This window comes from Triplophysa dalaica, chromosome 13, assembly GCF_015846415.1.
Source record: "Triplophysa dalaica isolate WHDGS20190420 chromosome 13, ASM1584641v1, whole genome shotgun sequence".
Lineage (NCBI taxonomy): Eukaryota > Metazoa > Chordata > Actinopteri > Cypriniformes > Nemacheilidae > Triplophysa > Triplophysa dalaica.
Window position 1 is genome coordinate 16,117,956 of NC_079554.1, and position 14,503 is coordinate 16,132,458.

The following is a 14,503-nucleotide window of genomic DNA, read 5'->3' on the forward strand; positions in this document are numbered from 1 at the left end:
CTCACCACGCAGGTGCGAGCGATACGCGCGATACAAACAATGATACAATGATTTGTTTGATGTTAAGCACTAACTGATTATCGGATGCCATTAATTAAAAAAAAACGTCTCTAGGCTATGTTGGGATAAAAGCCTAAAGTTATTTTTTAGGTAGGTGAATAAATCCCTCCTAATAAAAAACACGAATTTTTAAGTGAAAATGATTGCAAATACAACAAACATGAAGAATAATTTGACAACTCTTATCTTAGATGTAATGTGTGTTTATATTTGATCTAGGATTGTTATCAAACGTTGCCATATCGGAGATGGGGATTTTTAGTACCGAAGTAACGGTACGCCCCCTTGTGGACAATGATTTCACGATCTCATAAAAGACCCGTTGATGTCAAATAGCGCTTCATCACACTTGGTGTTCATTTTGCTCATTAATAACCATTCTTTTAACTAATCTACACAAACCCGAGTAAAATATATAATATCATTTTACCGCAAAAATAACTTTAATGTACAGAGGAACCGAAATGCGTGAGAGTTTTTCAATATTACGAAGCCGTTTAGCACCTCCTCCACTTCTCAAAATGATGCTGTCTGCATTGAGGAAATACAACTATTTCTATTTTTACCGGATTATAGACTCGGTGTGCACTTCAGCCCAGCATAAGACATAGGCTACTGCAAAGTTGGTTACACAGATAGTAAATTGTTCACGGCAGGTAAGCTGTTGTTCATATAACATCAAGTAACGGCATGACGTAGCGGTGTAAACTCTCATCTGCGGACAGTTTAGGGGCGATTGCATGACGAGGAGGATTGCAAAATGATTTTCCATATTTCAGTTGTTTAAAAGGGTTGTTTAAAACAAACATTCATGACTTATTCACCCTTATTTTGTCAAAACCTGTTTATGACTCAGTGGAGCACAAAATAAGATATTTCATAAAACGTCTTAGTGGTTTGTGTCCATATTGAATGGTGTGGTGTGGGGGGGTTTCTGATACAGTTGCTGTGTGTTGTGTTGGCCCTGCGCTAAACGTTCCTTGTGTATGGCGAAAAAAATTGACTTATTCTACTGTAAATAAAAACATTTAAGTTTAAAACTTAAAGTTCTTTAGGCTACTTGAAGTAAAAAGACAAAAGCTGTGAAAGTGCTGAGGTGGATTTTTTGCTATTCAGGGCATTTTAAGTGTCTCAATGCAGTCTAATCAATGGAAGTGAGACTTTTTTCATCCTTTTCCACACTTCCACTTTACACTTATTTCGATTTTTGTCTGTCTGGATGAAAATACTTTATTCCATGTCCGATATTGGAATTACGAATGACAAGAATTATTTTTACTGAATTTAGATGTCCAGAAGCACCAGGACAAAGTTCTTCGAAGGAGTCCTGCCAGTTTTGTCTAGTTTTGCAGTTAAGCCACCATGTCACTCACAGATCATCATATATTTGTAAGTAGAACACCGGAGAGAGCCTTTCAAGAGTCCACATTGGAGGCGGATAAAGATTTCTGCAATCTTGAACATTGTACTTTTTGGGAACATATAGCAGTTTAGATGTTATAAAATCAACTAGTAAAAATAAATGTTTCTATATATTGCTTTTTAGGTAAACTCTTTATACTCATAGTAGGCTTCTGTTGGGGAAACACAGCACTGTTCATATTGCAACTTCCCTTTTTCCTTAATATAGATCAGTAATTTATTTTTAATGTGCAATTCAATTTAGATCTAGTCCATAAGTATGTATACTGTCATAAGTATGCCTTTTATTTATTTTTCTCTCAGTTGTGTCAATAGCATTAATGGAAACAGTGATGTAAAGTAAATGTTTTTTTTTCTCAGGTCGAACAGCAAATCTCACATAAATTCAAAGTAAAAGTGTTAAGAGCTGAAAATGTAACCAAAGGACCTCTCGGAGATCTGTGTAAGTAAAGATTGGGTCATACTTCTTTTCATACTGAGAAAATAGGGGAAGTTGGCAACAACCGTCACAAGACATAGAGTGTCGTGCATTTCTACAGGATCATCAGTTGCAAGCTACTATTCTCCCAAGATTAAATAAAGAGATTTGTTATACCAAAATATAAACCATGAATGTCCTAAATGTGCTTGTAGTGGACACTCCGGATCCATATGTGGAATTGTTCATCCCCACATCTCCTGAAAGCAGGAAGAAGACAAGACATATAGACAATGACATCAATCCAGAGTGGAATGAGACCTTTGAATTCATCCTGGACCCAAACCTAGAAAATGTCCTGGAGGTAAATTGAAACTCATTTGTCCCCAAACAGACCCTCACACACTCTGAACCTATATTTTGTTTTTATTATAAACTAGTGTAAAACATGTATTAACATTGAACAAAAATATAAATTCTGAGTGCATGTTCACATCCGTGTTTATAATGTTTAGACCTTTGCTGTTTGATCTGTGAACAGTCTTATGAAAAGCTGTTTGTTTAAAGCATACGTAGAGTCAATGGCATGGGTGCTGTTCTTTGTTTCCTAGCTGACATTAATGGATGCAAATTATGTGGTGGATGAAATGCTGGGGACAGCCTCATATGCCATCTCTAAACTCAAGGTTGGACAAACAGAACAGGTGTCATTCCTTATAGGAAAAGTATGTTTCTTTCTTTTTTCTTTGAATTCATTGTGGATGAATTGCATTATGATTTAAGGGTTTAACACGTTCTGTTTTTCACAGATGACCAACGTGTACTGTCAGCTGTCTTTAGAGGAGTATCTACACTTGTTCTCAATTTATATACCACATTGTGCAATAGGGGGGTATAATGTTTTGTAAGCTCATTGTCTGATGTTTTGTAGCTCAGCAATGGACCTTCGATTCAATCTGGATCTGTGCCAGAAAGAAAAACTGTACAGACAACTCCGCCGTGACAGAGTCATGCTCGGCATCAAGAAATTGCTACACATGGAGAAACCTTCTTTTCTCCCATCCTCTCCCAATGAGGTACCACCCATTTATTCCCTGCTTTCTAAACTGCCGTTAGACATTCAGATAAGCACCACCAGGGTTGAGCTAGAAATCTTCTTGAAATGTTTTTCCCCATATATTTCTATGTGTGTAACTGTGTATTTAGTTGGTTGTCCTCTGTTGGGTTTAGAAAAAATGCTGTTTGGTGGATCTTTGAAAGGTCCAGTGTATAAAATTTAGTGGCATCTAGTGGTGAGGTTTTGAATTGCAACCAACGGCTCCCACCCTTTTGACGCACTACGGTGGCTGACACAGGACTAAGATGTCGTCACGTTTTGCTACTTTGCTGAAGGATATAACGTATTAACGAAAAACGCTCTTTAGAGCAGTTTGTCCGTTTAGGGCTACTGTAGAAACAACATGGTGAATTCCATGCAGGGGGACGTGTGAAGTATGTAGATAGAAATAGATCATTCTAAGGTATCAAAACACTTTATTACGTAAGGTCTTTATACACCTTTTAGACATAATTCTGTTTGTTATATTGAATTTCTGTCAATAGATCCTCCAGAAAATAACACATTGGACCTTTAAAAACATAAATAATGGAAGATAATAGACATACGGCACGATGTATATACACACGACATGTCATATAATTTGTTTATTGAAATTTATTAATATTAAAGACTCAAAGGTCGTGGTAACACTGTACTGTATTTGCTGGGAGGACTCATGACAAGTTAAAGACCTAAATATTAAACAGCAGAAAGGCAAGACATTCCATGACACGAATTAAAAAAGTCCAGCTCACTAATACAATTGACTTAGATTTCCTGGACACTCTTAAATTTATACATCGCTTTAGTCGTGATGTAATTCACAAGATAAATGGCCACATGACACATGCGATGACTCAGACGTTACAGAATATACCACTTTCCTAAAACAGTTCTTATTTACTGGTTTAATAACAGACAATGTCTTAAGGTTCAGTTCCTTGTGTGTCTGACGCTATTGTTTTCAAATTCCTCTTTTATGTGTGTATTCCTTCGACCTTTGCTGGTTAAGTCTTGGGTCAGCCAACATGTGAAATGGTCGAAATTCGACTGTGAGGAGGAAGTGTTAGCCGAGACCTGTGAGAACACACAACACAGGACTGGTGTGTTATTACTGGAAGGATTTGTAAGAAAGAAAAACATATTCCGTCTGCGCTGGAAGTCTCAAAGAGTAAAATGCAGGACATGACAACTGCTTTTGTGCACAAAGTGTAAATCAAAAAACATTAATTCATGAATTCGATTACGGTAAGAGATCGAAATTCAAAAGGTTTGGTTGTCCACGTTGTTCAAGCAGCACACTGTTTGTAGTTCTTGTTCAGTAAATCTCATCCAATTAATGGAAAGATTTGTTTTGCTTTATTGTGTATATGTGAAGGTTCCAGTGATAGCTGTGTTAGGGTCAGGAGGAGGTTTCAGGGCGATGGTTGGGTTCTCTGGAGTAATGAAGGCTTTGTACGAATCTGAAGTTCTGGACTGTGTGACATATACTGCTGGCCTTTCTGGATCAACCTGGTAGGAGAAGATTTTACTCTTTACCAGGCAGAAATATGGGAATATACTGAAAAATATAATGCAACAGATTAAATAATACATTTCCATTTGTCAGCAGTCTATGTACTTTTCAGTATAGTGTAATGAACTGTATTACCAATATTATATATATATATATTTAAACATATACAGTATATATTACTATATATTAAATTATTTAATGGGTAGTTCACCCAAAAATGAAAATTCTGTCATCATTTATTCAAACTCGAGTTGTTCAAAATCTGTATTCATTACTTTGTTCTAATGAACACAAAGATATTTGGAAGAATTTGTGTAATCGAAGAGTTCTTGGTTTCTATTGGCTACCATACTAAGAAAAGTGTTCTGTTGAACTTTTCAACGTAACAAATGCATTTAAAAAGCTAATTTTCGTAGTCAATGGCGGACAAAAACTATTTGCATACTGTTTGCCATAAAAATCTTTCTCTGTGTTCATCAGAACAAAGAAATGTATAAAGATTTGGAACAAGTTGAGGGTGAATAAATGATGACAGAATGATCTGTACCTTTAATATATCGAAAAATATGTTTTCTTTGCATATCAAAAGCCTCCCGGTGCAAACTCGCATTTCTCGTTCTGTGTCTCACAGGTACATGTCTTCTCTATACTCCCACCCAGAGTTCCCAGTAACGGGCCCTGAGCAGATCAACCGTGAGCTGATGAATCGTGTCAGCAGTAACCCTCTTAAACTACTTCTTCCCAAACACATCACTAACTACGTCCATGCCCTGTGGAGCAAGAAGTCCGCAGGGCAGCCTGTTACCTTCACAGATATCTTCGGGATGTTGATCGGCGAGACACTTATTCCTTCTGTGGGTGTTTTACATTTACTGTATATCTAATTTGTGCTTCAGACAGATCATCTTACATTTGTACATTTCTGTCAGATGTTTAAAAATGATGACGTCTCTCTCCACAGAGGATGGACACCAAGTTGAGTGATTTTCAAGAGAAGATAAATGAAGCGCAGGCTCCTCTTCCCTTGTTCACTTGCCTGCACGTTAAACCAGATGTGTCTGAGCTTAAGTTTGCAGGTCTGTGTTTATATTTACACTCTTTTAATCATATTTTCTCTTATTTGTTTATTGAACAGTCCAGAGTATGGACTATTGCATTGTTTATATGTTCACATAGTTTACTCATTTCTGTGTGTATGTGAATAGTCATCACTATTTAATAAATCCTATCAATCAGCCAAATCATTGTTTGAATAAAATCTATGTTAAAAGATTTGTGTAAGGCAAGAAAGAAAGAAAGTCTATAGGATGTCCTTGATAGTATAGTAAAGCAAACTTGCAATGTGTCGCTTGCCAGCGGAAACCTTGTCTTTCAAAAACACTACTTTTCAGGAAAATTTTAATATTTAAAAAAATCACTGTGTTTACTAGCTGCTTTTAAAAGTTTTCACTGGTTGAATTTTTGCAAAATTCAAAGACAAACATGAAGGGTGATCAATAATAAAGATAAAAAAACACAAAAGGAGATAAGAGGATTCCGCCCGACAGTGACGAGATAATATTTGAGTCTGAATTTCTATGAGTACAATAACATAAACATGCAACATGACAATATTGCGAACTCAGATAGGAAGTTATCACTTATTCGGTCTTGTAAAATCCAACTAAATGACTCATTACTCATTGCACCATACAGCCCATCACTGTATTCAGAATGCAGAGGGATCCCGTTTATAGTAGTCTGACCTGTTGAACTGCAAGGGGAGAACCCGGTCACGTCAGCAGATTAGTGAAAGCATGCATAGTAATATGTTACATGTCTTTATTTTAGTTCAAAGAGGACACGCATTGTTCTCGAAGTGCACGCTTGCTGTCAAAGTCTATCTGTTAGTGTGTAATTGTATACAGGGCTCAAAGACATACCTGCAATTCTAGTGTCAGTTTTCACCAGCTGGTATACAAACATGACGTCAGTTGAATTCATTGTTCTGTGAAGGAGAAGCAGACCGTCAAATGACTGAGGTTGCCTTTCTAGTCAAGAAGTGATGAACTCACTATTGACTTTAAAGAAATAATTCACATTTTAAATTCAACCTGTTCTTACAAATTCTCGTGCATGCGTGAAGATTTTTTTTGTTGATAGCAGAAGAAAATTCAGATGCAAACTTGATATTTTTTATAAATGAGCTGATGTAACATGAATGACGTGCCATGTGGTTGGCATAAGAGCCGCTCCTACCTCAACAATAGACTAAATACGACTGGGTATATCTCCGGCTGTCATAAATCATCTTGTCAACACCCACAAGTCACCTTTGTAATAGTCACATGTAATTAATACTTGACATCTATTTGTATGGTTTTCTAAAATCTGAAATCTAAATCATTGTTGCCTTCCCACCTTTGAAACACATCTGAAATATGTGATTCATCCTCATTGTGCCTCATGGAACATGCTGTAATTTTACTCTTTCATGGACATGTTTTGTAGACTTCTATTAGTTGTGGATGCAATTCTGTTGTGTTACATGTTTTGATTGATGTGTTTTATTTAACAGATTGGGTGGAGTTCAGTCCGTATGAAATCGGAATGGCTAAGTATGGAACTTTCATGACTCCTGACCTGTTTGGAAGCAAGTTTTTCAGGGGGAATGTGATGAAGAAGTACGAAGAGAACCCTCTTCACTTTCTGATGGGTGAGGGGTCTTTGTTAATGATAATAAATGAATGCACTGTAAGTCGCCTTGGATGAAATGATCTGTCAAATGCATAAATGTAAATGTAGTAAGTAGAGAAGCATGAGAACAGTAATGTGTCTTGTCATGGAAACGGCACTGTATGTTGTTGGGTTTGTCACTGTACGGGTTAAATGTCCGACTCAGGGTGTTGGTTAATAAAGTCAAGGTATTGTAATTTCATTGTGATTCAATGGTACACACTCACACTTCAGGATAGGACAGAACGTGTTGCCTTGAGCGTAAAGGAAAATTCCTCATAGGGTGGAACCCAAAGATAGAGTTTCACGGTAGATTAACTGTTTATTTTTAAAACTAAAAATACAATGATGTAACTATCTGACAAGGTATTTGTTTACTAGTGTTTCAGATTTCACCTGCTCTAAGGTGCGTCACTTTTGCAATAGATCTCAAGGAATCTGAAAAACGGTTGAGAAATTTTCTTGAAAGAAATACAATACAATGCAAAACAAAGATTTGTTTTGAAAGAACTGAAGTTTATTTTACCTCTATTTCTAAGTAATCTATTTTGGGCTTATATCGTTTTTATTATTGAGAGGGCAGTAGAGACTTTTAGCTCTGTTTTTATTGTTCTGAATTAAAGGGGTCATAAGGCGTGAACAGGTGTTTTCTGTGTATTTGTTGTGTTATAAGTTGCCCATGCATGTATGAGACACGTAAAATTGGAAAAATGTAAGTGTCGGAAAAAAAGTTACATTCTATCTAAAAGCGAATGCTCACCCAGACCTGCCTGAAACGCCTCGTGTAACCACACCTCCACAAATCTACGTCAGTTCGTGGTATGAGTTAACTGAGACCGCCCAAATGTATTCGTAAGTCAGCACTGTCAGGACAATTGCTTTGGAACCTGTGTTCCAAATATGGTAAGAGGTGTTACATTTCCGTCACACGCTTGGAGTATTGGACCGATCACTACGCACTGGTTAACTGGCCAATCATAGCACACCTCGCTTTTCAGAGCGAAGAGCTTTTCTAAAAATCTGCGCGTTTCAGAGAGGCGTGGCAAAGAGGAGATACAAACATGCACGTTTTTTGTAAAATACAGCGTTTTTCTTACCTTAAATTGTGTAAACAAATTATATTTGTTTTAGCCGTGTCATATGACCCTTTTAAGTACAGTTTCAAAAATACATCATAGAGTTTATTGTTGTCATTTGGTGCGATTTTATGACGATATGGCCAGGGGATCATGGGATGCAGAATCTCATCCAGTATGTTTGTATATGTTGGACAGGTGTGTGGGGCAGTGCCTTCTCAATCCTCTTCAACAGAGTTCTGGGAATGAATGATGTGACAAAAGGAAGCACCATGGAGGAAGAACTGGGTAAGATTGAGCCTACTTATATAAAGCACTAATAATATGTATTAGCATTCAGATACTGATCAAGTGATAGTATGTTGCTGACAAATGTACCCTTAGTGCTAAATTGTGTATTTGTATCCTGGCCATATATACCGTACAATATAAAGGACTTTTATTGAAGTAGACTTTATATACATCCATTAACCTTAACCAAACACCAGTTTGTGATTTTTTTGTTAAACAATTCTTAAAAATCAAGCATTGCGTTAGTTCAGGCAGGTCAGGCCAGTTTAGATTGCTTAGATTGCTTAGATTGTTCTGACATGCACCAATCATAATCCGACACACACCACAGCGCAGCATTTAAATTCCCATTCATTCCGAATCACAGTCTCTGCAGTAACTCACCGGATGCCCCCCCTCCATCCCCAACTTCGCCTCATTTACTAAATAAAATCTGCGGTTCAGTGATCATGCGTTTGTGTATCACATGCATGTATATCATGGTTCTGTTCCATACCCAGGGGGGTTTCCACTCTCTGATCTCCCCGCCCCGTCCAGGAATCGTGCCGGACGAGCGCGTGGAGTCGGCCCAGAACAGAACCATAACCCCAATACCAAATTGATGAATTACTGTTCAATAAAATCTGTTTTTAAACGTAAGTGGTCCTGACTGAAATGTAGTTGTTTTCTTGTTTTACAGAGCAGATCAAACCAGAACACATCCTAGGAGAGGACTTACTAGACAATGACGAAGACTCTCAACAAGGTGAGATTTTACATAATCTACTTGAGATGTCAATGAAAACGTCCAAAATTTCCAAACCTCTTTTCTGACTTGTTCCAGCAGATGCTGATTATCAGTCCAGCTGGATGCAGCGCATGGTGAGCTCTTTTTGTGGTGACTTGGTTCTATTTAAAACGCGAGAGGGAAGAGCGGGGAAAGTTCACAACTTCATGCTCGGCTTAAACCTCAACAACGAAATCCCACTTTCCTCTTTCACCGAGACCCTTAGCCCTGTAGAGGAAGAGGTTGATGCTGTGACAGGTCAGAGTTCACTTTATCCATTTTACGTATCTTACTTAATTTACTAAATTTTATCGATTTTGCTCAAATTTGTGATGTTTTTAGACCCGTTTGAGTTTGATCGCATCTATGAGCCGTTAGATGTGAAAAGCAGGAAGATCCACGTGGTGGACAGTGGTTTGACGTTCAACCTCCCTTTTCCCTTGATCCTGAGACCTCAAAGGGGTGTCGACCTCATCATCTCCTTTGACTTCTCAGCCCGACCCAGCGACTCCAGTCCCCCATTTAAGGTGATTGCACACATATCCACAAATGTGAACACACGTCATGCCCATGCATGGAAAACAAGCTTTTAAATGATCTGTCTATTGTAGGAGCTCCTGCTGGCCGAGAAATGGGCACGAATGAATAAGCTTCCGTTTCCTAAGATCGACCCTAGGGTGTTTGACCGGGAAGGACTTAAGGAGTGTTACGTCTTCAAGCCCAAAAAAGGAGAAAGGAACTGCCCCATCATCATCCATTTTGTTTTGGTCAATATCGACTTCAGGACGTTCAAAGCTCCAGGTGTGTGTTCAGTGGTTCGTGTGTGAAGACTTTCCTCAACCTGAGATATCACTTCCTGTTTACACTGTGCTGTGATTTGCACATTTGTTTGTGTTTATGGAAGTCTATGTTGGAGGCTTTTATGAGTTGGCTGATTTACATTTCTGTTTATATAAGGAATGAAGTGGGTGTGTTTCTCAATGCTGATTCTGTTTATGTGGTTTCAAAAGAGATGTATGTTTAATTCTAAGAACCTTGCGTGGTGTGTTTTGTAGGAGTTCCACGTGAGACGGACGAAGAGAGAAAATTTGCAGACTTTGATATTTTCGATGATCCAGAGACGCCATATTCCACATTCAACTTCCAGTATTCAAACCAAGCCTTCACCCAGTTGCATGATCTTATGGAATTCAACACTCTTAACAATATAGAGGTCAGATCAATTTTGTTGTATTTTCTACTCTATTTCTACTATAATTTTATGTACTTAGGTTACCCTCAACTCCCCCTATTATGCAAGTATTGGATCCCATGGTGTTACAAAACCCATATGCTTTTATATATTTCCATTATTGAGATTTTTTGAAGAATCATCTTTTCAACATTTCATAGTAATGACACATTAAGCTTCACAATCTCCAAGTATAATAACTTTGTGATGAGTAGACCAAAAGTCGATAAATCAAATGACAGCTTATATTGGTTCTTTATACAAAGTAAGCTGTTGTATATTTTTAAGAAATGGAATAAATTGCATGAGTTGGGGCATTTTGAAAGTCTTTTCTGGTTTGTTTTGCAGCTTTACATCTGTTGTCATGACCTGTCTTGGCCACAGATATTATGTGCTTTGTTTTCCTAAAGTTACATTTTTTAGATCCTCTTTCACATTTTTGTCTAGGTCATCAAAGAAGCAATAAAGGACAGTATTCTGGATAAGAAGGAGAATCCATCTCGCTTCTCTGTCACGCTTCCTTTAAGTAAAGTTCAAAACAAAAAACTGAAGAACTTGAAAAAGGAGTCTGGAGGACACCCGTGCCAATAGGGGGGTGGATGTATTATGCGGTTCCAGCTACAGGAAGTTTACAGATGATACTCATCTCATCATGGAAAACACTTTTAACTGAAAAATAACCAGATGATCTGGTTTGGTCCCTAAGAAAGTTTCCATGTAACCATGAAGATAAAGAGTACTCGATTTATCTGCTGAAAACTGTTACACATTTGACAGTCAAATTGTTCTCATTGAGTTGTGGTAACAGTGCCAACATTTCAGAGTAGACAAAATATACCAAATATTTTTTTTATATATATATATATAATATCTTTTTTTTAACTTGCTGATAGATGCTTGTGTGTCTTTTATAAATGATTTCCATCCTAAAAGAATTGAAATAGATTTGGAAAATGTATATATACTTTTTCTATTATACTCATGGCAAATCTTTACATTGAGCTTCTGTTAAATTATCATTAATTCACAATATTTATATAACAGGATTTATTTATCTTAGTCCGTGTTAATTTCAACATTTACAAATATTATGTTTAAAATCAAACGTTGCAATTTTTTACATTAGTTAATGCATAAATTATTATAAACATTAATGTATACGCATTATTTAACATTAAGAACAAATATTATTAAGTGCTGAAAACTATGTCGCTCATTGTTAGTTCATTTTTATGCATTAACTAATGTTAACTTGTGAAGTGTTAACATATTAATACAAACACTGAAAATCCCCTTTGGGCTTTAGGCAGGTTTGTTAAATGACAACCTGGTCCTTGTGAAACATTTGATTTATGTTTATGAAACAAGTGAGTGACTCAACAAAAAAGACAACATCCTGAGGGACAAAACATGTCATGAAACCATGGCAACCCCAAACCTTCCTCTTATTGTGAGGTACTGAACAGGTGTTAGGCTGTAGTTTTGGTTCTTCCCCTTTGGATGATGTAAAGTTGAATGAAGTTTGTAATGGTTATAGGATTTTTGAGCAAGGTTTTTTCATCATTTTGATTTACATAAGCTATTCACAAATTATTTAGTATAGTATTTATTACTAAACTGTGTAACCATGAATACCCGTATTTCATAAAGTATAAGGTGTTCTTTGAATCAAGTTCACTTGTAAGCATTGTTTACATATAGTATTAAATGACTAAATACTATTCAAATTTCTGTTGCACTGTCTCTTATTCTCATGCTACTCATTCTGTCTAATGTTTATCATAATTGACATATTCAGAGAGGATGTGCCTCTATGGGCTTCGGGATATCCCGACCTACATATTTACATTTATGCAATTGCGACTTGCAATGAATTATACTAGACATTTGTTTCTAAATATTTGCAATCCCTGAGATTGAGCCCATGACCTTTGCGATGCTAGCGCTATGCTCTAACCACAGAGCTACAGGAAAGCAGATCTGCTGAATGGTTTCTTACAAGTCAAAGTGACTTAGGCATGAGGGCTCTGAACACTTTCCTGCAGGCTTTAAGGAAATACTGATATTTGAGAAGCAATCTAGAAAATACATGTCAGCCAAAACAAGCTACAAAAGCCAGTGAGCAATGGATACTTTGGCACAGGTTGTTCTTCATAACTTTACCTTTGTGTGTGTACCAGACAGGTGTGTGTCAAATTAACGCCATTATTACTGGCAATACTCGTTGAATCTTGTACCAGATATAAAACATTACCTTCCCATTAAATAAATAATAAAATCATGTGGGAGCATTACTCCTCTCTAATTAAAAGGTGTGCAGGCTTATAGGAAGGAAATATATCTTTATATTGATGGTCATTCAGAAAAAATGCAAAAATGTATAACTCATCCTCATTGTGCAACTCCCAACTTTTATTACTGATCTGCACAAACATTTACACCGAATCCTTGGTCTTATAATGTCCTCTAGGTCACATTTTGCGTATGGGGGCTTTCCACCCATAAAGTTGGCAGTTTGTACAGTGATTACACCATGAGAAGATCTGTAACGTTTTCAAATAATTCTTAGAGACAAATTTGACAGTACACTGATGATTGGGTGTCATATAAGCCCCCATGTGAAAGATTCACTGAATTGACGGAAATTCCACATTGATTCCAGCTGTGAAAATCTTCACTCTCATCCTGACTTGCAAGGTGACTCAATGGTCAAGAATGACAAAGGTTCTTAAAAGGTCCCAAGTAAATCCAGTCTAACCTGAACGTCTATAAAACGTTTAACACTTAGTTGAGCTATGTAATGCTTTTTGCTGGGAAGCAAAATCATCAAGGCCCCAAACTGTTTATCGTTGGCTGCGTTTCGTGTCACTGCCTAAAAACTGTCACATTTAAAATTAAGTTGAGCAATTTCATGCAACTACAGGAACATTGTGTAAATAGATCTGGGGTTCCCAACCTCGTTCTTAAGGACTTCTGGTCTAATTGTTTGTAAACACAAAATGTGACAGGAAGTTTCACATTTAGTTTGGAAGTAGTCATGTGTCCAGGTGTGTGTATATATTAATGAACAGTTTACACACATAGTTAAGGGTATTTTTCAAGGGTCCAGTGGCATTGAAGACGGAGGGTGCAAATGCTGTTTTTTCAATCATCTAACATTGAATTTTTGTCATAATCCGGACTCTAAATAGAAGATGTAGATTTGCCATGATGCCAGCTATTTGCTGAAGTTCATCTTTCAAACCGAACATCATGGAATTCAGCACTCATCAGGTGCTTTTGCTACCCTTAAAAAAAGTGTTCTAGTGTTAATATTAGTAACTTTTATTGACGTAAGATTATTCTAGACTTAAATAATGTGTAAGACATGTTAACTACAATCTTGTACGTATTTTAAATTTAGTCGTAGGATAACAAGACATTCAAAATAAGTTCATGTCATTTTCCTCAAATGTTGCCTTTAATTTTTTCAATATTTTCAATATTCATATTCTTTTCGCTCACTCAGATGCTGTGAGGAGCTGTAGCCCAAATGCATCAGATTCAGACTTTAATGCAGCAAAGGGGAATCACCTGAAACATGCTTGGGGGGTGAATATAAAAAATGAGCCATAAACAACTTTCACCGACTTTAAAACATTTACACATGCGTTAACCATATAATCCCGTATTTTGATGTTTTCTTGTTTTAATGCTGTTTAACAGTCATACAGTGTTAGGAAATAATAGGATTTCCGATAGAGCAATTGGTACTGCCATAGGTCTGCATCAATGGTGGAAGACATGAATCATACTCTTGGAAGAGCCAGTGGTCGGGACCAAGAAATTGAGAGTAAACATTTGAAAAAAAAATAGATAAATACGTAATAACTATAATACTGTACTTTTGTTATTTTCCTGTTTGATAAA

General features: G+C 36.8%; 1 protein-coding gene across 2 annotated transcripts; it reads left to right on the forward strand.

The window, feature by feature from the left end:
* Positions 1 to 238: 238 nt before the first annotated feature.
* Positions 239 to 12,315, forward strand: pla2g4ab (phospholipase A2, group IVAb (cytosolic, calcium-dependent)). 2 transcript variants are annotated; one of them, XM_056764013.1, is made up of 18 exons: positions 239 to 716; positions 1,349 to 1,449; positions 1,843 to 1,924; positions 2,116 to 2,264; positions 2,512 to 2,625; positions 2,710 to 2,744; positions 2,832 to 2,976; positions 4,378 to 4,514; positions 5,147 to 5,369; positions 5,477 to 5,591; positions 7,073 to 7,210; positions 8,505 to 8,594; positions 9,277 to 9,342; positions 9,421 to 9,621; positions 9,706 to 9,890; positions 9,975 to 10,164; positions 10,419 to 10,576; positions 11,042 to 12,315. In XM_056764013.1, exons 2-18 carry the CDS (start codon positions 1,423 to 1,425, stop codon positions 11,183 to 11,185), a joined length of 2,199 nt encoding a protein of 732 aa, XP_056619991.1. In that variant the 5' UTR covers positions 239 to 716; positions 1,349 to 1,422; the 3' UTR covers positions 11,186 to 12,315. The 2 variants fall into 2 exon arrangements, with proteins under 2 accessions (XP_056619991.1, XP_056619992.1); XM_056764014.1 differs by having other exon boundaries at positions 241 to 716; positions 9,424 to 9,621.
* Positions 12,316 to 14,503: the final 2,188 nt, after the last annotated feature.

What these genes read in the sequence shown, in the direction of transcription:
- pla2g4ab (XM_056764013.1), top strand. Translation starts at nt 1,423, where the DNA reads ATGTCACTCACAGATCATCATATATTT. An exon ending in TGTCAGCTGTCTTTAGAGGA is followed by an intron (nt 2,745 to 2,831) that starts GTATCTACACTT and finishes GATGTTTTGTAG; the next exon opens with CTCAGCAATGGACCTTCGAT. An exon ending in GTCTGAGCTTAAGTTTGCAG is followed by an intron (nt 5,592 to 7,072) that starts GTCTGTGTTTAT and finishes TTTATTTAACAG; the next exon opens with ATTGGGTGGAGTTCAGTCCG.